This window comes from Oncorhynchus clarkii, chromosome 30 (assembly GCF_045791955.1).
Source record: "Oncorhynchus clarkii lewisi isolate Uvic-CL-2024 chromosome 30, UVic_Ocla_1.0, whole genome shotgun sequence".
NCBI lineage: Eukaryota > Metazoa > Chordata > Actinopteri > Salmoniformes > Salmonidae > Oncorhynchus > Oncorhynchus clarkii.
In genome coordinates this window covers 1230001-1257711 of record NC_092176.1, presented here as the reverse complement: position 1 = coordinate 1257711, position 27711 = coordinate 1230001, and the positions used below count along the sequence as shown (strand labels likewise).

General features: G+C 39.8%; 2 protein-coding genes across 3 annotated transcripts in view; one reads left to right on the top strand and one right to left on the bottom strand.

Annotated features, from left to right (window-relative positions):
• Positions 1–2838: 2838 nt before the first annotated feature.
• On the bottom strand, positions 2839–10442 carry LOC139389282 (cysteine dioxygenase type 1-like). The gene is made up of 5 exons (XM_071135868.1): positions 10155–10442; positions 8433–8510; positions 7681–7835; positions 5478–5647; positions 2839–4161 (listed from the first exon to the last, which is right to left on the bottom strand). The coding sequence occupies exons 1-5, from the start codon at positions 10322–10324 to the stop codon at positions 4132–4134; spliced, it is 603 nt and encodes a 200-aa protein (XP_070991969.1). The 5' UTR covers positions 10325–10442; the 3' UTR covers positions 2839–4131.
• A 6204-nt stretch (positions 10443–16646) lies between these two features.
• LOC139389598 (AP-3 complex subunit sigma-1) overlaps positions 16647–27711 on the top strand; it is a 33262-nt gene continuing 22197 nt past the window's right edge. Inside the window, exon 1 of one of the 2 annotated variants that reach the window (XM_071136440.1) lies at positions 16647–17011. In XM_071136440.1, the coding sequence (XP_070992541.1) occupies positions 16943–17011 (69 nt within the window). In that variant the 5' untranslated portion in view covers positions 16647–16942. The remainder of the gene's footprint in view (positions 17012–27711) is intronic. The other variant, XM_071136441.1, reaches the window with a different exon arrangement.

Genomic DNA, 27711 nt, shown 5'->3' with positions numbered 1-27711 from the left:
AAAGTGTTCTTTTGGAATAGACACGTTTTTGATTCTCTGTGTTCTCCTTAAGGAAGACTGGCCAATAAACAAGTATCTCTATAGGTTTCTCTAGTGACCTGTTAAATGTGTTTGCCTTCTTGTCACTACACTGTGCTTCTTTTCACAGCACTAGTGCATATTTAATGGCATATAAAAGTGCCTATTTCACAAGAATGTTTGTATTTTTGGGTAACTCACCTGCACAATTCCATACAGAATATTGGCCTCTTTGGGCACTTGTCTGCCTTGATGAATCTTGTTCCTTCCTGAACCTACAGTCACCAGTGAAGCCTGCTGCTGCTTGATCTGACCCATCTGAGCTGCTGGAGGATACAGACCTCCATAGACAGAGGCTGATACTGGTGGTTATGCAATGCACACTCACCCCACTCCACTCATAGACTTTGTTCATAAGAGGTTTTTGGGAATTTGGCATATCGTTTTGCCAGTAAAGATTTTGGGTAAAGGCTGCATGTTCCTGTATGAGGTTTCCGGGAAGTTGTAGCATATTTTTACCAGTAAAGTGCTGACGTAAAAAATATATATAAATTATTGGGAAATGATGAAATTACAATGATCAGAAAATTGTGAAATTATAATTGAGAAGCAATCATAATTTAGAATGATGGCCTAGTTGATCTTTATTTCATAAAATTGATTCCCTGTCTGTTTTCTGAATAAGCAGGAGTGGTAATATAATTCTCTAGGTTATAAATCATAGAACACTGCATTTTCATTTGTGGACAGAATGCAGACTTTGCTGTGTGGTTTCCCAGTCAAGAACAATAAATTGTCAGAGCAGAACAGAGGACTGGTTTGGAAAATAAACATGGCAATTATGTTTTATGGACTGTCACAACTGGTCTAAAGATATGATACTGTGGTCCACTGAGGACAATGTGCACAGTAGATGTCCTATGAAGAGGAAACATTTCATTAAGGTCAAATATGTTATGAAGTAGATTTTCATAATCTACTGAGTTCTGCATGCTTGTGCTGCTGATTATTTTTGGTGCAACAGCGAAAATCATTCAAGTTTGTGATTACATTTTTCATTGTTATTTGTAAGAATCTTGCAAAGGGACTAGTTGTATCGAACTGCATCCATGCATGAGCAGCATTAGACACGTTTTGTCAGTGGTATGAATGAGAGGGCATTTTACATTAATGTTTTCCCTGAACAAAATGATCAGCAGTCAAAATGATTTGCAACTATTATGTCCATTGGGTAGTCAGATAGTTTCTTGCACGGTATACCTTATCACATAAGTGAACATTTCACTTTAGTTTTCAAAGTGCATATAAGATAGTCACCACCATCCATGCCATGTATAAATGTATCTTTCCTCATATTAATAGCTTATTTATTTGTCTATGGTTATACCAATTAGAAAATGACTGCGTCAATTTTTGCTTACTCAGTTTTCAAACTCATGTGTTCATCAAGTTTCATTTGAGTTTCCAGTACAAGTATCAGATTTCAGATTAAGCTCAAGGTTCCTAGGAATAGGTTCCATTAATATGTGTGGTAGGTTAATATGCCCTCCAATAAAAGGAGGCACAATTCATGCTGTACTCTCCAGAAGGTTATGCAACTTTGGTTTTAGTCCACCACAATGCAGTAACCATTTTTTACCTGTGACAAACTCCTTATATGTTCAGGTCTGGTCGTATTATGGTCACAAAGTCTGGTCACAAAGTTTCTACTGGACACATCCTTAGTTTTACCCAACTCATTCTCACTGTCTGTTAGACATTCTTAGTTATTGGTTCCTCTGAACCATGAGGAGTTAAATGAGCAACGTGGCAAATTTTGGCATTTGTCTGACCCCTAGCTACATTACTGACGGGGCTGTAAAACCACAGTGCTCTGGCACAGCTTAACTCTTTTCTGCTTGTGGTCATAGGCAAGGTTACGTTAGGAAAGAAACAGGCTATGGTTATGAAATATAAGGAACTCTGTCTTTTTAACTCAAACTCATATTGAAACCTATATTACACATTTATACTCATTCTGACACAATAGCCATGAAGTTAACTCCACTAATTTTAGCTGTTGCTTGTGTACTGGATGTACTGTGGTGCTAGACCAAAACCCTGCCCATCTGATATTTCCAAGCTAGCAAGATTGTTACAGTCACTGACACAGTAGAAGGAACAACATTTGATTTGACATCCTTAAACTGCTATTAATCCATTGTTAGTCGATGATTAATGTATCATGCTGAGATATAATAAAACAGTTTGATACACACACGCATGTACCTACACACACCAAAATAACCAACTATTACCATGTGAAAAACATTTGGTAAAGTATGTTGTGGGTACAGTCCATTTCACCATCAATGAGTTGATATATTGCTGTTTGAGGACATGCGTGTTAGCTGAATCACTGGCATTAGGATAATGTTGGTAGAGGAACTATACTTCCATTATCAAGTTATTTTCTCAAGTTTCATTCAAATGTCATTAGGCACACAAGGAACACACACTAAGGTACATTTAAAGTGTTCCTCCTATCTCAGTTACAATTGCCTTATTAATTCACCTCATTAAAACTGACTCTTATCAAACACTTAATCAGTGTGGCATATACCAGGACAAGACTTTATCACATTCAATACTGGGACAAATTCAGATTAACACATTCATAAAAGATTGTTTCAAGAACAAATGTACGACACATGCGAACATTTGTTAAGTGAGAACTTATATCCATATATATATAATGGAAGTGGGTTTTATATCAGTAATGTCAAAAACATTTTGTTTGTTGGAGAGTACAGATTGATAAAATAAACACACACACAACAATTTCTCATGACATATGTAATGTTTAATGGTCAACAGTCAAAGCAAGGCTTATCATTCACAATATCTTCTTTCATGCATTTTAAAGTTGTGTAATTTTGGCAACTACTAATTATTTAAGCCTCCAGATTTGGGCTGGATGTGTCAATGTTTAGTTCATACATGCATAATCTATGAGCAGAATTACTGTCTGACCTCAATTAGCTACGAAATCCCAACATTTTCCCCATGGGCCAGCCCCTTAGCAATTTGAGTTATTGCCAATGAGCTTCAGCCCCTCGCCATCTGAGTGACAGCCAGCAAGTTGCCCACACAGCAGAGCGAGAGCAATGACGTGGTGCACATATCTGCACATGTGAAATAGTACACAATTTCCGGGGACCACTTTTGGCTCGTGAGCTCTACTTTCAGAACTATTGGCTAAAAAGTATACAAAAGTACTGTAGAATCTCTTTAACCGACAATGCTATTGTGGCACTATGTTGTAAACTATATAAATACATCTACAATTAAAACAACAGGCAAAATCCTGAGAAAAAGTGAGAGCATTGTCTTTATTATGATACAACCCTGCCCCTAAAGTCCAGACTCTCCTTGACTGGTCTCCTAATACATAGGCTGAAAACCAATGAAACACATTCAAGAATGACACTGAAATAGCTAATACCAATTATCACCCCTTCTCATCCCCAAAAACTGAACACAGCAAATATAAATTACAGGCATCGTATTTTCCAATACATTTATAAAGCTTTACCTTTGCCAAATGCTCTAATTTGACTTTACAAACTATTTCATGTTACATCACTATTTTGACAAGTGTTAAGATCATTTTGTGTAAAAATCTATACCGCAATAAAAGTGCTCCATTGAGTGTAAAACTGTTGATCACAGAATGATTTTAGATCATCACTTTATGTGATTGAATAGACAACCTATTTCCACTCATACATTATACACTTCAACCGTCCGCCGTAACAGTCCAAAAGTGTGGTTACAGAGGTCATAGACACATAGGAATGCTGTTATTGGGAAGGGGTCTCCTCAGGCCTACCAAACAAAGAGCAGATTCAATCCATGGCTGAGCCTATTCATGCATTCATCCTGTGCTCATCAGTTTTTGCCAAGCTCACACTGGGCAGTGATAAAGCCATTCTAACTACCCACATGTCCTTTTGAAATGTCCGCTCCAATATAAACGGTTGTTTAGTTGTAGGTCCGCATTTTGCTTCTTTGCCGTGTCATGTTGACTGAATTTACAACATTGTCATTCCAAACGCAAATGTCTTCAGCTTCTTAGTTATTTTCTTGTGAGACTGTGGTTTCCTGTAAAAGACAAATGAGCAGTAAGTTAGACAATAGCCCGAAGCATCATGATATGCATCAAAGGAGAAATATGAGAGGAATCCAGCACTAAACCAATATTTGAAACCTGAATAAGCATTTATTTTGTCAATTCATTGAGGGGAGAGGTGGTAAGGTAAGTGGTAGTAGATCATTGTGTGCCCATACTCTTATCTTATCCTATATGCAAGCGATGTTGTAATAGTGCTGGCCAGACAGTGGTTTGGTCAAGGTAAACTTGTGCAATTTGTGGATTTTAGATAAGCTCTCCGCTGTTGGTAAACCCCAAGCAGAACTAGTCTGGTTCTGTTCTAGCGTAACAGCACACAGCTAGCCTGAACATTAAAAGCAGACTCCAACCTGCCCTATAGGTTAAAATCTATCACTGTCTGGAATACAGTCTTTCTGTTACACATCTGGCGGCCTGTGGAAACAGAATCCTGAAATTCTTAAACTAACTTTGAAGTAATAAACTTAAACGCATAGAAAATGCAGTAAATGTATTTTAAAATACTAGGGGAGTGTCACTGAATTGTTGATTGTACTGTTATTTAAATGGGTGGAAACGACTTAAGACTTCCTGTGTAATTAAACATCTGTAAACATTTGGAAAGAAACGTAAATGTAGCCTTAACAGCACGGATGTGTCTGCAGGCAACGGAATAGATATGTTTTACAGAATAGTGTGAAGCGCTCACAAACCAGGTGTGTTGTCATGATGTTTAGATACCAAAACACATATCATCTCATTATCCTATAGTCACCAAAAATGAACTTTTACAACACTCAGTCAAGTTGAACAATACTTTTTACAACAATGATGTTAGTTAATGAAGGTCCACACACCAAGTTTTTACAGCTTTCAAAAAATGTTGTTTTTGTAATTCCATCTTAACTACCTAAGATAAGCCGGCAGCCATTTGCAGGACTTTTTTTCAAAGACATCCATGCGTAATTCATGGGACAACAACAGGTTGTTTCAATAAAGTTCTGGGACCATCGAATGAAATATAATGCCTGACGGTACTCTGTAGACTTTCAACAGCAAGCCACTTGAATAATATAAACAAATTTATGGCACCTTTCACCAATACGTTCACAAATTGCATCACTCTCCTGCACTTATCCGCTTAGGTAAAAGAAAGTTGTACAACTTTACCTCAGCGATTGGAGATAATATCTAGGGTGTTAACACTTAATAAGCCAAAATTGCAGTCAGAAGAGCAGGTAATGATATGGCTATGATAAGCTATACATCTATGGTTCTGTGTTTGGTCAATTTCTGAAAGAAGTCTTACAAATGGAGTCCTCTCTCCAAATTTGCTCCAGAACGTCATCTTGACAGTGTTCTTGTGTCCAGTCCGCTGGTCAAAGGTCTGGCAGGTCTTGAAGGGGGGACTGTACAGGTGCAAACTGGCCGAACATTCTGTGTGACTGGCGTTCTCTACTCTGTGCAGCCCAAAGGAATCTAAAACAGGTAAACATCACACATTTATAAGATATGGAACCAGAATGTGAAACATTCACGTAGAGGTCGACCGATTAATCGGCATGGCCGATTAATTAGGGCCGATTTCAAGTTTTCATAACAATCGGTAATCGTAATTTTTGGATGCCGATTACATTGCTTTCCACGAGGGAACTGCGTGGCAGGCTGACCACCTGTTATGCGAGTGCAGCAAGGAGCCAAGGTAAGTTGCTAGCTAGCATTAAACTTATCTTAGAAAAAACAATCAATCTCCACATAATCACTAGTTAACTACATATGGTTAACTAGCTTAACTAGCTTGTCCTGCATTGCAAATAATCAATGCGGTGCCTGTTAATTTATCATTGAATCACAGTCTTCTTTGGCAAACTGGTGATGATTTAATAAAAGCGCATTTGTGAAAAAAGCACAATCGTTGCACGAATGTACCTAACCTTAAACATCAATGCCTTTATTAAAATCAATACACAGAAGTATATTTTTTTTAACCTGCATATTTAGTTAAAATGAATTTATGTTAGCAGGCAATATTAACTAGGCAAATGGTGTCACTTCTCTTGTGATCATTGCACGCAGAATCAGGGTATATGCAACAGTTTGGGCCGCTTGGCACATTGCGAACTAATTTGCCAGAATTTTACATAATTATGACATAACATTGAAAGTTGTACAATGTAACACAAATATTTAGACTTAGGGTTGCCACCCGTTCGATAAAATACGGAACGGTTCCATATTTCACTGAAAGAATAAACGTTTTGTTTTCGAAATGATAGTTTCCGGATTTGATCATATTAATGACCAAAGGCTCGTATTTCTGTGATTATTATATTATAATTAAGTCTATGATTTGATTTTTGAGCAGATTTTTGAGCAGTCTGTCTGAGCGGTGGTAGGCAGCAGCAGGCTCATAAACAATCATTCAACTTTACTGCGTTTGCCAGCAGCTCTTAGCAATGCTTGAAGCACAGCGCTGTTTATGACTTCAAGCCTATCAACTCCTGAGATAAGGCTGGCAATACTAAAGTGCCTATTAGAACATCCAATAGTGTAAGGTATATGAAATACAAATGGTATAGAGAGAAATAGTCGACGCGTCATAATTCCTATAATAACTACAACCTAAAACTTGTTAACTGGGAATATTGAACCACCAGCTTTCATATGTTCTGAGCAAGGAACTTAAACATTAGCTTTTTTTAGATGGCACATATTTCACATTTACTTTCTTCTTCAACACTGTGTTTTAGCATTATTTAAACCAAATTCAGCATGTTTCATTTTTTATTTGAGACTAAATAGATGTTATTTATGTATTATATCAAGTTAAAATAAAAATGTTCATTGTTCATTCAGTATTGTTGTAATTGTCATTAATACAAATATATATATACATATATATAAAAATTGGCCGATTAATCGGTATCGGCTTTTTTGGTCCTCCAATAATCGGTATTGGTATCGGGGTTGAGAAATCATAATCGTTCGACCTCTACATTCATGTATCACATAGCTGTGAGTTCCGCTTATGGTAATTTCACACCAAACACAGCACATAGACCAAACAAAGCCCATAGAGTCCCAGAGTATACATTAAGAATTTGTATAATACGTACCAACCTTTTTTAACATATACAACCAGATTTCAGAATCAAATAAATGAAAGTGAAGATATTCAGTAAGTGAATGTTTATAAAGATATACTGATGAAACTTTACCATATTTTCCTATTAAAAAACATACAATTATGACACTTTAGAAGCTATTTTTATAAATGTTCTTGGTCCTAGGGTCATGAAATGTTCAGAGTACATTGAGGGAAGTTGTTTGTTCAATAAACAAAATTTTTTTTTTTTTAAGAATTTGAGAAATTGCATTAGGACATTTTCATCAGACCGTGATGATATTATGTATGTAAATCAAATGAACAAATGCCTCCTCATGTTGTCTGACACACAATGTTGAATAAATACTAAACTGTCTTACCATTGATAAACTGTAAACTGTCTTACCATTGATGTAGGCACACTGGTTTGTTTGCAGGATTCTCTGAGATTTCTGAACCATGTTGCATGTTTTTTTATCGGGCCATTCAAAAAGCGTCTCCTTCAGCTGGCCTTGCAGCAACTTCATGAAACAGTGGGAGTCTGTGTGGTCATGGATACTGCTGCAAGTGGTGGAAAACAGACAGTCTTAGAATGTGCCAGAACAGTGTTATGTGGGGCTCAGCAATCAAACATGTGGTTACATGTATGTACACCACCATTAGTTCTAAGTCCTGTTTAAAGAGAAACTCTCTGCCTTTTGTGTTGGATATTCCACATCTACTGACAAAAAGTATAACTTAACTCAAACTATATTAGCTACAATCTGATATAATATTCCTTTCATTGTACCTCAAGCAACGTGACCAATTGTTCATATCTGTTAAGTTTCAAAAGGGCAATTTATTATATGGTTACCACAAATGTATTTATCTTTATGAAACTTGCATAACGTTGACTTTCACAAGAACATTGGACTTTGTTATCTCCATACACTTTCTACCTGGAGCCCGTTTCTTCATTTCACTAGACCTATACTAGTGTTCTATCTGACAAGTCATATATTGTAATTACACTGGTTCTGTCAATATTTATGACACTGCCAATATATACACTGGTATAGACATAGCACCTTAATTACCACATTCATTCTGAAGTAGAGGGATTTAATTGCCCCAGATCAAATAATTTGCATCATTGTTTTCCAAAAAATGTCTTACCTGCCGTGACCCTCTCCCCAACAAAGTATCATGAGGTTGAACTTTCCATTCCCTTCATCCACCAGGTTCCTTGTGTACCTGGAACACAAATATAAAACACAAACAGAAGTGTGGGTTAGAACAAAGGTAGTGCTTACCCATTCAATTATTGGGAGCATATATAGGGTGTGCGACTGTCTTTTAAACGACGACCACTCCAACATTTTGGGGTGTGTGTCAACTCGTGATTTTGACTAGAACAAAGGTAGGACATCCACTGCTTTTGTTCACTGAAATTTAGGAAACTGAATCATATGGTATAGCCACAAACTGATTTCTGATTACTCCAATACTGTACATGCAAAACATCTGGCACAAATACAAATGCCACGCAGTGACATTCACATTATTGAATGCAAGGCTCATTAGTTTGCACAGTCAGTTGGGGCATAATTATCTTGAGTCTACAGTCATTACAGTTACAGTTAGCGCAAGAGTAAGACCAGAGGAATAGGGTTTTGAACAGATGGATTGCAATGTATTTTGTTCTCAGTGGTGTGACTCATTCAGAAAACTTCAAAATGATGTTTTAGCTCCACACTGTTTTATCCACTAAATGCTACTCTCAAAGTCTTAAGTGATTGACCTATATACATTTATTAGGAGTACTGACAAAGGAGTATTAATATCAGATGATATAGAACAGCATATGGCCCAGTTCATGTCTCCAATCATAAATTATATTTAATAGCGTAATAGCGTAAGCAACACGTGCATTACGTCTATAAAGTAATTCGAGCCATCACAGACAGACATGTTGTTCCCTCGTTTTGCACGAAAGTCAATGGGTACACTAGTCACGTTTTTGAGCGCGTAGAAAATCGTGTTCTTGTGGCAGCTGCAACCCCATACCGCAAACGCAAAAGGAATCTGTCTCTAAATTCTGATTGGCGGACGGGTTCCCACCCTCGATTTACCCCCACAAGAACCAAAACAACTCCCAGTTTATGGTGCAAGCCGGGAAAACTGTGGATAGAGCGTTTTCTTTTGTTGAAGCACACAATGAAACTCATTTTGAAAGTCTCATTCTGTTGTAAACATCTTCGAATGTAACTTTTTTGAACGTTTTAAAGTGAGAGCATGCATGCTAGGCTGACAAATATTAAATCTATTGCTTACACCTTTTTACATGGCAAAAGTTGAATATAATTATGGTTTTTTAGCCTATTCAAATGAGTTTTGCAGATAAAATGCAACATGTGGGCTATATTAACAATATAATATATAACACAATCAATAATTGCACATATATTATGAGAGACATCACATTAAGTTAAATAAAGGTTAAATAAAATGTAAATAAAATGGCTGTTAAATCCCCTGAGAAGAAGCCTTTGTCATGCGTTGAATATGTTTAGGGCCTTTGCCTGCTGATCATTTGTGCTACACCTTTGAAGTTAAAGTTAGCACCAGCACCCCACCAATTTCAAGTAAATTACTGGAGTTTTTGCAATTCATTGTAATACTTACTATTCGTTGCAGGATTTCACGATAAGGTGATAACTGCATATAGCCTAATTAGTGATATTTGTGTACAGATTATTTATTTTTTAATAGTACGTTTATCATCAGGCCATAGGATATCTTTAAATTAAACAGGCCTACTCAATCTCAACACTACAGGAGCCATAATAATAATTTTCCAAATAATAAACATAGGCCTATTTATTCGTTTATTTTTACCTGAACTGGTCGAATTTTGCAAATTTCATCCATTCCTGTGGATTGCTGTCATATGCTTCCATTATATTTTGCACCTCCTCCACATTGATATTGTCACTTTCAAAGATTTTATGCAAAACTTTGATCAGATCATCAAGAGTTTCTGGTTTCATCACTTCGGTTTGCTCCATGGTTCAGTGCGTATTTATCCCGGCAAGCTTGCTTTCTAACTAACTTTTGAGCATCGCCTAGTCTTTATAGATTCGCCTACTCTTTTTGGGGCCAACTGTTGTTGGACTGTACCATTATGAAAAAGGGTGAACATATTAGTTAAAATATGAAAACCTTTATGGGAATAACATCAATATTTAAAATCAACATTAACGCTGTAAATAATAGCAGCTATTTTATTTACAAGATACACTTACGTTCTTGGTGTTAAAATATTATTCATTATTTACCCCCACATCATGAACTTGGACCAATCCTTGCCTTGGCCGCAGCTGTTAACAAAATCTCTTCTTTCTTTTCATCATTCTTTTATTTGGCCTTGACTTCTGCAATAGCCCCCTTGCCCTCTTAATTAGGCAGGTCTTGAGTCAACGAGTCAGAGAGAAAGAGAGAGAGAGCTAGAGCAGAGTTTTAGGAGCCTAATAACAAAACAACGTGATATCACTTGTGAGAAAATTAAATTAAGAGTTTAATTTAAAACAATTATATTTCTCTGTTTCAGACAGTGACATTGATTTGTAATAATAATTATTAGTTATTATTTTATGCTAATTTTATGCTAATAAAAAAAATCAGGATCATATTTTGTTATCATTGTTGGTTAAATAAGAAGAATAGGCCTATGTAAAGTCTATCAGATCATAACACCACCTAAGCTTTTCATACATCTGTGCAAACTACCAATTTGGAGCTCACATCCAGTCATTTAAGTGTAATGGCGGTTGGGCAGTGAACTACACTGATGAGTAACCATGCCTGAGACCTGAAAAGATGCGTTGTCGCCCCGAGTAAAGGCTTTAGCTCAGTGGGCTAACACAATCTCGTGGAGCAAAGTTACAAACCACTTGATCACATTGGTACCATGTCACAGATTCGCAGTGGTGTAAATTACTTAAGTAAAAATACTTTGAAGTACTACTTCAATATTTTTGGGGGGTATATAGAATGGTGCCAGAGCGGATGGCTGCTGTTTTACGGGCTCCTAACCAATTGTGCTATTTTGTGTGTTTTGCATTGTTTGTAAAATATTTTGTACATAATGTTGATGCTACCGTCTATTATGACCGAAAAGAGCTCCTGGATATCAAAACAGCAATTACTTACCTCAAACTGGACAAAGATTTTTTCTTTAACGAGTCGGCCGCAAAGGATATAATGTTGCTCCCAGAGAAGGCCAAAATCCCTGTCATTCACATGAAGAAAATAAGGAAATACAGGGGGCGGAGAGCAGGGTGCCTTGTGAGAATTTGTTGGTGACTGTGTAACCTGCCTCTTCCATTCATTCTATAAGCCAATGTGCAATCATGGGAGAATAAACTGGATGAGCTCCGTTCGAGACTATCCTAACAATGGGACATTAAAACTGTAATATCTTATGTTTCACCGAGTCGTGGCTGAACGACGACATGGATAATATACAGTTGGCTGGGTTTTCGTGCATTGGTAAGATGAGGGTCGGGGGTGTGTGTCTATTTGTCAATAACGGCAGGTGCGCGATTAAGGTAGTCTCAAGGTATTGCTCCCCTGAGGTAGAGTACCTCATGATAAGCTGTAGACCACAGTATATACCAAGAGAGATTTAATCTGTATTTTTTGTAGCCATCTATTTACCACCACAAACCAACACTGGCACTAAGCCTGCACTCAACAAGCTGTATAAGGCCATAAGCAAACAAGAAAATGCTCATCCAGAAGTGGCGATTCCATTGGCCGGGGACTTTAATGCAGGCAAACTTAAATCCGTCACATGTGCAACCAGAGGAAAAAAACTCTACACCACCTTTACTCTATACACAGAGACGCGTACAAAGCTCTCCCTCGCCCTCCATTTGGAAAATCTAACCATAAATCTATCCTCCTCAATCCTGCTTACAAGCAAAAACTAATGCAGGAAGTACCAGTGACTCGCTCAATACGGAAGTGGTCAGATGACGTCGATGCTATGCCTTAAGACTGTTTTGCTAGCACAGACTGGAATATGTTCCGGGATTCATCCAATTCCATTGAGGAATTCCATACAGGTGTACAGGGGTGGCATGTAGCCTAGTGGTTAGAGCGTTGGGCCAGTAACCAAAAGGTTGCTAGATCGATTCCCCAAGCTGATAAGGTAAAAAGCTGTAGTTTTGCCCCTGAACAAGGCAGTTAACCAACTGTTCTAAGCCATCATTGTAAATAAGAATTTGTTCTTAACTGACTTTATTATTATTTTTAAATACCACTGTGAGAGCCAGAAATCTTGCTTGTTTTTTTGGTGACCAAATACTTATTTTCCACCATAATTTGCAAATAAATTCATTAAAAATCCTACAATGTGATTTTCTGGATTTTTTTTCTCATTTTGTCTGTCATAGTTGAAGGGTACCTATGATGAAAATTACAGGCCTCTCTCATCTTTTTAAGTGGGGGAACTGGCACAATTGGTGGCTTACTAAATACTGTCAGAATAGAATAGAATAGAATACGGTCAGAAGGACATAGTCAAAATATACGGAACTAATCATTTTGCCCAATCGTTTTCACTTTTGTAAGAAATATTGACAATATTAAGATTGAATTTCAGAATGAACAGTTGTGGCCAGGCATCATGACACTTTGGACATACAGGTAACTGCCAAAATCAAGGAAACATTTGAGTAAATTAGGGATATAAAGTATACTGAAAGCAGCTGCAGGTATTGTTCTTGAGTTAATTCAGAAATTAACATCCCATCATGCTTAGGGTCATGTATAAAAATGCCCAGTTGCCCATTATTTAGGCTACCATGACTAGAAAAGATCTCAGTGACTTTAAAAGAGGGGTCTTAAAGGAGAAAAGGGGATTTAAAGTGTGTGGGTGTGTGTGTGTGTGTTTGTCTGTCTCAGTCACCATATCAACCCAATTGAACACTTATGGGAGACTCATTCTGGAACGACGCCTGAGACAGCGTTTTCCACCACCATCAAAACAGTAAATGACGGAATTTATCATGGAAGAATAGTGTAGAATCCATCCAATAGAGTTCCAGACACTTGTAAAATCTATGCCAAGGTGCATTGAAGATGTTCTGGCAGCTCATGGTGGCCCAACGCCCAGTTAAGACACTTTGATTCGAATCCCCGAGCCGGAAAGATGGAAAAATCTGCTGTTCTGCTCTTGAGCAAGACAGTTAACACCTAACAACAACTGCTCCCCGGGCGTGGGTGACGTGGATGCACATCTCTGATTCAGAGTTGGGTTAAATGCGGAAGACACAATTTGGTTGAATGCATTCAGTTGTGCAACTGACTAGGTATCCCTAGGTGTCGAAAGTGTTCCACAGGGATGCTGGCCCATGTTCACTAAAATGCTTACCACAGTTATGTTTAAATTGCATAGATGTCCTTTGGGTTGTGGATCATTCTTGATACACACAGGAGTGTTAAAAACCCAGCAGAGTTGCAGTTCTTAACACACTCAAACCGGTAAGCCTGGCACCTATTACTATACCTTGTTCAAAGGCACCTAAATCTTTTGTCTTGCCCATTCACCGTCTGAATGGCACACATACACAATCCGTCTGACTTGTCTCAAGACTTAAAAATCCTTCTTTAACCTGTCTCCTCCCCTTCATCTACATTGATTGAAGTGGATTCTACAAGTGACATCAATAAGGGATCATAGCTTTCCCTTGGATTCACCTGGTCAGTCTATGTCATGGAAAGCGCAGGTGTCCTTAATGTTTTGTACACTGAGTGTATATTTGTTTGCTTATTAATCTAAATCAATTGGGCTCTTGCTCCACCTAGTGGCTCAACCTAGGTGAAACATTATGTCCAAAAATGAAAACGATGGCACTTGTGGGAAGTATGGGTGTAGGCCTAACCAGAAGATTGCTGTTTCCAATTTATCAGGTAAATGGGAGTAATGGGGATGTCATTCTCCCACACAGCTATTTCACTAAATGAAAAGACTGGATCAAATAGGAAATGGTGACATGACATGGATAGGCCCATTTAAAACATAAAAATGTTATTGTAGCTGTAGGCTTTACCCTGGAATTATTCCTATTGTACAACAAAGTTTATTGGAAACCTGATGACACACAAATTCACTCATAGAAGAGAGAGAGAAAGAAAGACAGAGAGACATGAGTTTGACGTTGGAGAGTGGTCATGGGTGGGATATGGGCATCAGTTCAGTGAAGTGTTGGAGGAGCTGGGTAGTAACGGATTACTTGTAACGTATTACGTAATTCAGATGACAAAAATGAACAAATTGTAATCAGCCCAGATAACTTTTAAAAATGTAAGTCAATGACAGTTACATCATTCTTAACAGCTGATTACATTTTGGATTAATATGAAGCTGTGGGCTGCAAGTGTTTGCCTCAAACACCCCGAAGTCACAGCTTAGAAGTCACCTGTCAGTGGGAATGGTAGCTCCCTTCTGTTCTGATTTACTTGAAATCTTAAAAACAGCCAGATTTTCTCGCAATCTGAAAGGGTCTGGCCATGGGAGCCAGCAGCCCAGCCCCCTATGGTTAAGACGGTCTGCCCGAAGACAATGACTCCCCCGGCACTGAACTTCAGACTCAACATTGACATCTGATGGACTGGCTCATCTTGGGGGAAAGCAGAGAGAGAGAGAGAGAGGGGATGGGGTTTAAAGAATCAGGGACAAACCTATGCAAGTTTTTTTTGTCATTATTTGCAAATACTGGGGGCGCATTCCTCTGCTTAGACATTGCTGACACCTGCCAGATTTTACGCCTCGATATATATTTTTTTTACGTATCAGCTAACCACATCATATGATATAGCTATCTATGGCGTTATTTTCAGGCCTATGACGTGGACCATGGCTGCAACTCTACTTGTTCATGTCCATTAATCATTCTTCAAATATCTTATTTTGTTAATATCCTAAAAGTCATCCCTAAGATGACACATAAAATGGTCTGCAGTCTGCCAGAGATGGCAATACCCTCCATACATTTTTCTTTATACTTCCATTCTCCCACAAAATTACTCAAGCATGTTTCAGTTTATGAAAAAACCTTCTGCAAGGCCCCTTTTATCCAAAATCAACCCCTCGCCTCAAATCCTGCACACTTCTTGATGGCCCCTCAAGATACCCGTATATTAGGTGTAAGCAAAAAGATTGCGTTCTTCTGATTGGCCAAGAAGAAGTGCTTTGACGTGAGGGCGCAAGAATGGCGTTAAGTTCAGACCTTCGCCTCCTGAGTACATACCTTCATCTCCTGGATACAAACCAAGTAAACTTACATAAAAGTCTATTTGCTCTCTTGAGGATCTTGAAATAGAGTCAAGTTTGCAGGTTGGACTGGTAGGAGTGACATTTTTGGAAAGAGTGAATTCTTGCTTTTTGGCTAACCCATACGTTGTGTCAAGCTTGGTTAAGGACAAACTGGGAATGGTTACATCTGTGAACGTTTCAAAAATGGGAATTGTTCGAATGTTTTGTGCATCCTCCACCCAGAGGAAGCTGCCGCTTCGAGTCATGCATCTCAGGTTTCAACCTGAGTGATTAGTGGGGTAGAGGTGGATCAAATGAAAAATAATATTCCTGGTGTTTGTGACACCCACCGTTTGGTGAGACTTAGGTTTTTCTCAGTTACACCATTGGGTCTAAGTCTCATTGAGCTTTGACACATATTTTCTACCTGATATAAGGTCAGGTTTGTTTACATTGGCTATTCTGTGAGGGCCTGTTCCGAACTGTAGGTGCTAAGGATTCAGACATGTTGCAGCAGTGTGTAGAAGGGAGATCCCACGATGTGAGAAATGTGCAGGAGGGTATAGTCAGATGGAGTGTAAAGTTGTGATAGAGAAAGCACTGTGTGTCAACTGTGGGGGTGCCCATGCAGCTGGTGATCCGAAGTGCACTGTAAGAGAGACAGGTTGAGATTGCCAGAGTTTCGAGTGGGGCAGAATGTTTCCTATGCATAAGCAGTGAAAAGAATAAAGGATATCCCAAGGGTGAGTTATTTGACCCCCCCCCCCCAGTGAGCAGGCCTAGGCATGAAAAGACAGAACCAGAGAGGATGAGTTTTAATAAAGTAGGATTTATTGCTATGGTCATTAATTGTACCGCACAGATTAAATGGAAATCTCAGAAGATTGATTTGGTGGGTAAGCAGCAGATACGTTTTTGGGTGACAGCAATTTTAGTGCAGAAGAACTACAGGGGTTGTAAAATGTGCTATTCACACTCTGTGAAAGGCAGCAACATGCAAGTCTGCCGGAAAACTACACGAAGAAGAAGATCGCTAGGACTTTTCCGCCATTTTGGTAACACTATCCAGTGGTTTCAGATCTAGTAAAATGGGACATCTCCAGCTGTCTCAAGTGTCTTGAAAGAGGTGGTAGAGGTTGAGTTCTGACTGGTCAAATGAAACGTTTACCAGCGCAGTTTGACCCACCACGGCTGCTGTAGTTAGAAGAAGATTAATGGGTTTTGACGTGGAGTATTTCCGCAAAAACTGGATTGAGAAGCGACATGTAATTTAGCTGGTTGCCGTTTTAGCTAGCTAGATTGAAAAGGATTTTAGGGTCCCAGGTATACCATTTTTTTTTCTCCCTTCATAAAATAGAACATCATGATTAAAGCCATACTAATATTCAACAACCATGGAAAACCTCGACTTTCTAAATTCTACGAGCATTACGTGAGTATGCGAGTGTTTCTAATCTACTAGCTAGTAACGGTTAATAGCAAGCAAATCTGTCACACAGTTAACGTTAAAATGATCTAGCTAGATAACGTTACATACTGTACGTTACGAATCCAGTAAAGTTCAAGAGTAACTAGCTAACTAACTACACTGGGACTCTCGTAACGTTACTTATACAAAAGCTTTGTTTGATGTGACATCATAGCTAGCTAACAATAGCTATTTCATTTTGGGCTGACAACTAGCTAACCTTAACTAGTTAGCTATGGCAATGTTGTTAGCTAAAACTTAGATGTGCTAATTAACTGCATCATTATTGAAAACAGCATTACTTGTTAGCTAACGGTACTAGTCATATTCTGAAACGGTGTAATTTGAGATCAGGGCTGGTTTCCCAAAACCAATTTAATTGAAAGTTCACCCATTTTGCCTTATTACATGTGATTGTAGTTGATCCCCCAAACAGATTTTTTTTTGCACTTTGTTTCTTTAGTCATCACTTGACATAGACTACAATGGATTATGAAAATGTGTCTGTTATATCACTCCAAACCAACTCATATTATACTGAACAATATAAACACTACATGCAACAGTTAACGATTTTATTGAGTTCATATAAGGAAATGTCAATTTAAATAAATTAGGCCCTACTCTATGAATTCCACATGACTGGGCAGGGGCGAAGCTGGGCCAGGGATGGCATAGGCCCACCCACTGGGGAGCCAGGCCCAGCCAATCAGAATTGGTTTTTCTCCACAAAAGGGCTTTATTACAGACAAATACCCCTCAGTTTCATAAGCTGTCCGGGTGTCTGGTTTAAGACAATCTTCAGGTAAAGAAGCCAGATGTGGAGGTCCTGGGCTGACGTTGTTAACACATTGTCTGCGGTTGAGGCCGGTTGGCCAAATTTCTAAAACAATGTTGGATGCAGTTTATCGTTGAGAAATTAACATTCAATACTCTGGCAACAGCTCTGGTGAACTTTCCTGTAATCAGCATGCCAATCGCACGCTCCCTCAACTTGAGCCATCTGTGGCATCATTGTGTGACACAACTGCACATTTTAGTGGCCTTTTATTGTCCCCATCACAAGGTGCACCTGTGTAATGATCATGCTGTTTAATCAGCTTCTTGATATGCCACACCTGTCAGGTGGATGGCTTATCCTGGCAAAGGAGAAATGCTCACTAAAAGGGATGTACAGAAATTTGTGCAAAACATTTGAGAGAAATAAGGTTTTTGTGCGTATGAAACATTTCTGGGGTATTTTATTTCACCTCATGAAACATGGGACCAACACTTTGACATATATTTTTGTTCTGTTTACAGTACCAGTCAAAAGTTTGGACACACCTACTCATTCAAGGGTTGTTCTTGATGTTTACTATTTTTACATTGTAGAATAATAATGAAGACATCAAAAGTATGAAATAATAATAAATAATACATCTGAGTTTACATTGGCGCCTTACGTTCAGAAGTTCCAAAACATCCTTTGATTTTGCAGAGAACCACAATTTACAGGAATACTCATAATAAATATTGCTAAAAGATACAACTGTTATGCATGGAATTTTAGATGCACTTCTTCTTAATGCAACCGCTGTGTCAGATTTCAAAAAAACTTTACGGAAAAAGCAAACCATGCAATAATCTGAGTCGGCGCTCAGAGCCCAATCAAGACACAAATATAGCCGCCATATGATGCAGTCAACAAAAGTCATAAATAGCATTATAAATCTTCACTTACCTTTGCTGATCTTTGTCAGAATGCACTCCCACTTCCACAAGAAATGTTCGTTTTGTTCGGTAATGTCCATCATTTATGTCCAAATAGTTACTTTTGTTAGCGCGTTTGGTAAACAAATCCAAAGTCACGAAGCGCGTTCACTAAAAGCAGATGAAATGTCAAAGTTCCGTAACAGTAGAAACATGTCAAACGATGTATTGAATCAATCTTTAGGATGTTTTTAACATATCTTCAATAACGTTCCAACCAGAGAATTCCATTGTCTTCAGTAGTGCGATGGAGCTGAGCTCCCTCTCATGTGAACGCGCATGGTTAGCTCATGGCAGACCTTACTCATTCCCTTCTCCTTCGGCCCCACTTCACAGTAGAAGCATCAGACAAGGTTCTAAAGACTGTTGACATCTAGTGGAAGCCTTAGGAAGTGCAACATTACCAATACCCCACTGTATCTTCAATAGGAGCTCAGATTTCCCACTTCCTGGTTGGATTTTTTTCTCAGGTTTTTGCCTGCCGTATGAGTTCTGTTGTACTCACAGACATCATTCAAACAGTTTTAGAAACTTAATAATATGCATATTCTAGCATTTATGGCTTTGTAGCAAGCCGTTTACTCTGGGCATGCTTTTCATCCAGACGTGAAAATACTGCCCCCTTTTCCAACGAAGTTAAATCACCCATTTGGCGAAGTAGGGTGTAATTCAATGATAAATTAACAGGTATCGCATTGATTATATGCATCGCAGGACAAGCTAGATAAACTAGTAATATCATCAACCATGTGTAGCTAACTAGTGATTGTTAAGATTGATTGTTTTTTGTAAGATAAGTTTGGCTCCTTGCTGCACTTGCATAACAGGTAGTCAGCCTGCCACGCAGTCTCCTCGTGGAGTGCAATGTAATCAGCCATAATCGGTGTCTGAAAATGCAGATTACCGATTGTTATGAAAACTTGAAATTGTCCCTAATTAATCGGCCATTCCGATGACTCGGTCGACCTCTAGTATAAAGGGTGTTTGTGTGTGTCACCAGATATCAACCCAATTGAACCCTTGTGGGAGATACATTCTGGAGTGACGCCTGAGACCGCTTTTTCCACCACCATCAACAAAATACCAAATTATGGAATTTATCATGGAAGAATGGTGTATCATCAGTCCAATAGAGTTCCAGACACTTGTAGAATCTATGCCAAGACGCATTGAAGCTGTTCTGGCGGCACGTGGTGGCCCAACGCCCAATTAAGACACTTTGGTTTGAATCCCGAGCTGGCAAGATTGAAAAATCTACCATTCTGCTCTTTATCAAGGCAGTTAACCCCCAATAACAACTGCCCCACAGGCGCCGATGACATTGATTAAGCCTGCCCCCCGCACCTCTCTGATTCAGAGTTGGGTTAAATGCGGAAGACACAATTTGGTTGAATGCGTTCAGTTGTGCAACTGACTAGGTATCCCTAGGTGTCAAGTGTTCCACAGGGATGCTGGCCCATGTTGACTCCAATTTTTCACATGATTGTGTCAAGTTGGCAGCATATCGTTTGGGTGATGGACCATTCTTGATACACACAGGAAACTGTTGTGTGTGTGTGAAATGCACAAACCGTTGCGCCAGGCACCTACTGTACTACCATACCCCGTTCAAAGGCACTTAAATCTTTTGTCTTGCCCATTTACCCTCTGAATGGCACACATACACAATCCATGTCTGAATTGTCTCAAGAATTACAAATCCTTCTTTAACATGTCTCCTCTATAAAATACTAAGGTAAGATTTGAATGGAGAATGCTGATTCAAGAGCAACACTGCCTTTCTTTTCATCCTATCAGTATCGACACATGCTCCAACAACGCACTTATTGAACCTTATCTCTGCGTGGTCATGCGTTTCCCAAAGCACATCTTTGGTTGTTGAAGGAAAGACGCATCGTTAAAACACTCGCCTAAAACCGGGACCTGACTATTTTGTTTGCGTGGCTATGTCATTGATCTTGGAATATAGAATATCAGACCTGAGCAGTATTGTACTTTCTAATAATTAAACATGTAACGTGGAAGGAATAGCTACAAGTCTAGCTACTGAACTAGGGCAGGTTTACCGGTCTCCCAACAGTCTCGAACATTACTTCTTGTTAATGTGTTCATTATGTCCTCAAGCGTACCTTATGCTTCCCAGTCTAAACAATTCACGCATACATTATGGATTTAACTTTAAAAAAAAATATATAACTTTTGTTTATTTTGGTCTTCGGCATTCGGGATTCGGATCGTCACTAGTTGCCACAGTCATAAACCTTGCTTATTTCTAAAAATGTATTTTCTTACAATATGATTTTAACCTTAACCACACTCCTAACCTTAAAGACCAAAAAGCTGTTTTTGCACATTCCTTTTCTTGAGGCAAGTCGAAGTTCCTGTAGCCAAAGTCTACGCCCCTTCGTCGGTGATTGGTCAACAGTACTACTCCGAGTGGGAGTGGGAACATGCAGTGTGTGTTCTCATTCAAGGAGAGAGAACTCGTTTTCATTAGTGATGTGCAGTTTGCAATTTTAACGTCTTTGTACTGACTCAGTAGTTTGAGTGACTCGTTCATTTTAGTTGTTCTTTTAACCTGCCGGCCACTGACCACATCAGGATTAATATGCGCTCATTCGGCTAAGCGGCACCGGAGAAGTGCTCTGACCAAATAGATCATGCTGCAGGCAGCAATAACATGGAGAAGAAAAATACATCTTTTGAACTGGTAATTGATTGCATGGTGCAAGAAGGAATGCAATTCATTGATTATCGAATATTATGATAGACACCTTTTTGTAGAACCAAAACATACACGCAGTCTGTGCTCAACAAACTCGATTTGAGAGCGAATCGTTTGTGCTTCGGTTCAAGCAATATTTAGCATATCACCCTCGAGCAATGCATTCAACCAAAAATCTTTCACGAACTCGTCTAGTTGCGCCCACAACTAGACCTCCTTTCAAATGTATAAATAATATTGTATGCCTAGCAAGCAACAAATGTACATTTAAAGCATACATGTACAAGTCTTTGTCACAAATGACAGCTCCAATGTTTATGGTGAAAGACAGGCTGGTAGAATTTTCAGTTCACCGGTAGGGGGTCCTGCGTCCTCTGGGCATTACTGACTAAAATGAACAAAATTATTTGAAAGATTTGTTCTTTTGACTGAACAAGTCAAAGATCAGATTAAGTAAAAAGAGCTGAAATTCCCATTACTGGTTTTCATGGCAATTTTTTTCACTTGAGAAATACTGTGCAAAACATCTTGGGTAGATGTACAATTACATGAGTAAGGGCGTCCGCATGCTTCCCATCTGAAAGTTGGTGCATATATTATGATGAAGTTTTGGTCTTCGGCAAATGATTTCTTGGCTTTTCGTTCATGTTTATTTTTTTACTGAGGAAAACCCAAGTTCGGTAGCTGAAGTCTACACCCCTTCGTCTGTAATTGGTCAAAAGGAGAGATTCTTCAATTAAGTATTTGCATTTATTATGGATCACAGCAGCAACTCATCCTGAGGTCCGGCAACATTAAGGCAGTTCTACAATTTTAAAAACATTACAGAATTCACAACACACTGTGTGCCCTCAGGCCCATACTCCACTATCACATCTACAACGCATAATCCATATTTACATAGGGCGCATGTTATCATGTTACTTCACAGTCCCCGCTGTTCCAATTATTCATTACAAGATGTAGTTAAGGTTTATGGTTTGTAAATGATTTGTCCCAAATAAAATGCTTTTAGTTTTGGAAATATTTAGGACTGTCTTATTCCTTGCTACCCATTCCGAAACTAACTGCAGCTCTTTAAGTGTTGCAGTCATTTCAGTCGCTGTAGTAGCTGACGTGTTTAATGTTGAGTCATCCATATAGTTGAAGTCGGAAGTTTACATACACCTTCGCCAACTACATTTAAACTCAGTTTTTCACAATTCATGACATTTTCATCCTAGTAAAAATTCCCCGTCTTAGGTCAGTTAGGATCACCACTTTATTTTAAGAATGTGAAATGTTAGAATAATAGTATAGAGTGATTTTATTTCAGCTTTTATTTATTTCATTACATTCCCAGTGGGTCAGAAGTTTACATACACTCAATTAGTATTTGGTAGCATTGCCTTTAAATTGTTTAACTTGGGTCAAACGTTTCGGGTAGCCTTCCACAAGCTTCCCACATAGATGAGATGAGATCCTCAGACCCCTTGTGAGACCATATGCTGGTGCTGTTGGCCCTGGGTTCCTCCTAATGCAAGACAATGCTAGACCTCATGTGGCTGGAGTGTGTCAGCAGTTCCTGCAAGAGGAAGGCATTGATGCTATGGACTGGCCCGCCCGTTCCCCAGACCTGAATCCAAGTGAGCACATCTGGGACATCATGTCTCGCTCCATCCACCAACGCTGTTGCACCACAGACTGTCCAGGAGTCGGCGAATGCTTTAGTCCAGGTCTGGGAGGAGATCCCTCAGGAGACCATCCGCCACCTCATCAGGAGCATGCCCAGGCGTTGTAGGGAGGTCATACAGGCACGTGGAGGCCACACACACTACTGAGCCTCTATGACTATGATTAATAATGTCTAAAGCTGCACTGAAGTCTAACAAGCCCCCACTGCCCCTACAATCATTTTATCATAAATTTCTCTTTGGCAAATCTAATTTTATTAGTCCCATGCGCCGTACACAACAGGTGACTAATAAACAGGTAGACCTTACAGTGAAATGCTTACTTACGAGCCCCTAACCGACAGTGCAGTTTCAAAAAATAAGAATAAGAGAGAGAAGTAACAAGTAATTAAAGGGGAGCAGTAAAAAATAACAATCTATACGGGGGTACCGGTACAGAGTCGATGTGCGGGGGCACCGGTTAGTTGAGGTAGTATGTACACGTAGGTAGAGTTAAAGTGACTATGATGTTCAGGAGTCTTATGGCTTGGGCTAGAATCTATTTAGAAGCCTCTTGGACCTAGACTTGGTGCTCAGGTACCGCTTGCTGTATGGTAGCAGAGAAAACAGTCTATGACTAGGGTGGCTGGAGTCTTTGACAATTTTCAGGGCCTACCTCTGACACCGCCTGGTATAGAGATCCTGGATGGCAGGAAGCTTGGCCCCAGTGATGTACTGGGGTGTTCACACTACCTTCTGTGGTGCCTTGCGGTTGGAGGCCGAGCAGCTGCCATACCATGCAGTTATGCAACATGGTATAGATGCTCTCGATAATGCAGCTGTAGAACCTTTTGAGCATCTGAGGACCCATTCCAAATCTTTTCAGTCTCCTGAGGGGGAATAGGTTTTGTCGTGCCCGCTTCACGACTGTCATGGTGTGCTTGGACCATGTTAGTTTGTTGGTGATGTGGACACAAAGGAACTTGAAGCTCTCAACCTTCTCCGCTGCAGCCCCGTCGGTAAGAATGGGGGCATGCTCGGTCCTCTTTTTCCTGTAGTCCACAAGCATCTCCTTTGTCTTGATCACTTTGAGGGAGAGGTTGTTGTCCTGGCACCACAGGGCCAGGTCTCTGACCACCTCCCTATAGGCTGTTTTGCTGTCGGTGATCAGGCCTTCCACTGTTGTCATGGAAAATGTAATGAGGGTGTTGGAGTCGTGCCTGGCCATGCAGTCATGAGTGAAGGGGGATTACATTAGGGGGCTGAGCACACACCTCTGAGGGGCCCCTGTGTTGAGGATCAGCGTGGTGGATGTGTTACCTTTCCTTACCACCTGTGGGCTGCCCGTCAGGAAGTCCAGGATCCAGTTGCAGAGGGAGGTGTTTAGTCCCAGGGTCCTTAGCTTATTGATGAGCTTTGAGGGCACTATGGTGTTGAACTCTGAGCTGTAGTCAATGAATAGCATTCTCACAGGTGTTCCTTCTGTCCAGGTGGGAAAGGGCAGTGTGGAGTGCAATAGAGACTGCATCATCTGTGGATCTTTGGGGTGGTATGCAATTTGGAGTGGGTCTAGGCTTTCTGGGATGATGGTGTTGTGAGCCATGACCAGCCTTTCAAAGCACTTCATGGCTACAGATGTGAGTGCTACGGGTTGGTAGTCATTTAGGCAGGTTACCTTAGTGTTCTTGGGCACATACACTACGTTGGTCTGCTTAAAACATGTTGGTATTACAGACTCGAACAGGGAGATGTTGAAAAATGTAATTGAAGACACTTGCTAGTTGGTCAGCGCATTCTTGCAGTACATGTCCTGGTAATCCAGCTCGCCCTGCGGCCTTGTGAATGTTGACCTGTTTAAAGGCTCTTACTCACGTTGGCTATGGAGAGCGTGATCACACAGTCTTCTGGTACAGCTGGTGCTATCATGCATGTTTCGGTTTCTGGTTGGGGTATGTATGGTCACTGTGGGGACGACTTCATCGATGCACTAATTGATGAAGCCAATGACAGATGTGGTGTACTCCTTAATGCCATTGGTGGAATTCCGCAACGTATTCCAGTCTGTGCTAGCAAAACAGTCCTGTAGCTTAGCATCTGCTTCATCTGACCACTTTTCTATTGATCTAGTCACTGGTGCTTCCTGCTTTAATGTTTGCTTGTAAGCAGGAATCAGGAGGATAGAATTATGATCAGATTTGACAGATGTAGGGTGAGGGAGAGCTTTTTATGCATTTCTGTGTGTGGAGTATAGGTGGTATAGATTTTTCCCTCAGGTTACACTTTTAACATGTTGATAGAAATTAGGTAACACTGATTTAAGTTTCCCTGCATTAAAGTCCACGGCTACTAGCGCCCCTTGGCTGGCTTTTTCTTGTTTTCTAATGGTGGAATAGAGCTCATTCAATGCTATCTTGGTGCCATCCTCTGACTGTGGTGGTATGTAAACAGCCACAAAGAATATAGATAAACTCTCTCTGTAGGTAATGTGGTCTGCAGTTTATCATGGGAAACTCTACCTCAGGCGAGCAATGGCTAGAGACTTCCTTAGATATCGTGCACCAGCTGTTGTTTACAAAAATACATAGACCACCTCCCCTTGTCTTACCAGACGCCTCTGTTTTATCCTGCGGGTATTTCGTATAACCAGTATGTTGATTTTGTCGTCGTTCAGCCACGACTCCGTGAAGCATAAGATGTTGATTTTTAGTATCCCGTTGGTAGTTTAATCTTCTCAATAACTAATTTTATTGTCCAAAGATTACATGTTTGCGAGCAGAATTGAGGGGAGTGGGGGTTTATTCGATCGCCTCCTTCTCCTCAGAAGGCAGCCCGCCCTCCGGCCTCTCTTTCTCCACCTCCTCTTCACGCAGATCACCTGGGTCGGGGCCTGTTCCCGAGGGAGCCGTGTATCCTCGGGCTCGTCAGAGTCGTGAAAGAAGAAAAAGGATTCTGCTAGTCCTTTGTAATCACAGTCCTGATGTCGTCTAGAAGTTATTTTCAATCATAAGAGACAGTAGCGGCAACATTATGTACAAAAATAGTAAAAAAATAAGTTACGAACAACGCAAATAAACTAACAAAAAAACTATCGGTTGGGGGCACGTAAAATGTCTGCCTTCTGCTCCGGCGCCATTTTACTTGGCAATCATCAGTCATTTGTGTAAGTGCTGTGCTTGTTGAGTGTCCTTCCCTATATGCGTGTTGAAATTCTGTTGTTAATTTGTTTACTGTGAAATGGTATTGTATCTGGTCAAACACTATTTTTTCCATTTGTTTACTTAGGGTTGGTATCAGGCTGATTGGTCGCCTATTTGAGCCTGTAAGAGGTCTTTACTATTCTTGGGTAGCGGAATGACTTTAGCTTCCCTCCAGGCTTGAGGGCACACACTTTCTAGTAGGCTTAAATTGAAGATGTGGTAATATTGTCCCCTATTATCCTCAGTAATTTTCCATCCAGATTGTCAGACCCCGGTGGCTTTTCATTGTTGAAAGATAACAATAATTTGTTCACCTCTTCCACACTGACTTTACGGAATTCAGAAGTACACTTGTCTTTCATTATGTGTGTGTGTGTGTGTATATACGTATATATGTGTGTATATGTGTGTGTGTATATATACGTATGTGTGTGTGTGTGTGTGTGTGTGTGTATATACTTATATATATGTGTATATACAGTGCCTTGCGAAAGTATTCGGCCCCCTTGAACTTTGCGACCTTTTGCCCCATTTCAGGCTTCAAACATAAAGATATAAAACTGTATTTTTTTGTGAAGAATCAACAACAAGTGGGACTCAATCATGAAGTGGAATGACATTTATTGGATATTTCAAACTTTTTTAACAAATCAAAAACCGAAAAATTGGGCGTGCAAAATTATTCAGCCCCCTTAAGTTAATACTTTGTAGCGCCACCTTTTGCTGCGATTACAGCTGTAAGTCGCTTGGGGTATGTCTCTATCAGTTTTGCACATCGAGAGACTGAATTTTTTTCCCATTCCTCCTTGCAAAACAGCTCGAGCTCAGTGAGGTTGGATGGAGAGCATTTGTGAACAGCAGTTTTCAGTTCTTTCCACAGATTCTCGATTGGATTCAGGTCTGGACTTTGACTTGGCCATTCTAACACCTGGATATGTTTATTTTTGAACCATTCCATTGTAGATTTTGCTTTATGTTTTGGATCATTGTCTTGTTGGAAGACAAATCTCCGTCCCAGTCTCAGGTCTTTTGCAGACTCCATCCATCAGGTTCTTCCAGAATGGTCCTGTATTTGGCTCTATCCATCTTCCCATCAATTCTAACCATCTTCCCTGTCCCTGCTGAAGAAAAGCAGGCCCAAACCATGATGCTGCCACCACCATGTTTGACAGTGGGGATGGTGTGTTCAGCTGTGTTGCTTTTACGCCAAACATAACGTTTTGCATTGTTGCCAAAAAGTTCAATTTTGGTTTCATCTGACCAGAGCACCTTCTTCCACATGTTTGGTGTGTCTCCCAGGTGGCTTGTGGCAAACTTTAAACAACACTTTTTATGGAT

Excerpts from the sequence above, each read along its gene's own strand:
- LOC139389282 (XM_071135868.1), bottom strand. The coding sequence starts at position 10,324 with ATGGAGCAAACCGAAGTGATGAAACCAGAAACTCTTGATGATCTGATC. Across the intron at positions 8,511-10,154 it reads GCAAAATTCGACCAGTTCAG|GTACACAAGGAACCTGGTGG; the intron begins GTAAAAATAAAC and ends TTTGTGTTCCAG. Across the intron at positions 5,648-7,680 it reads CCAGTGTGCCTACATCAATG|ATTCCTTTGGGCTGCACAGA; the intron begins GTAAGACAGTTT and ends TACCTGTTTTAG.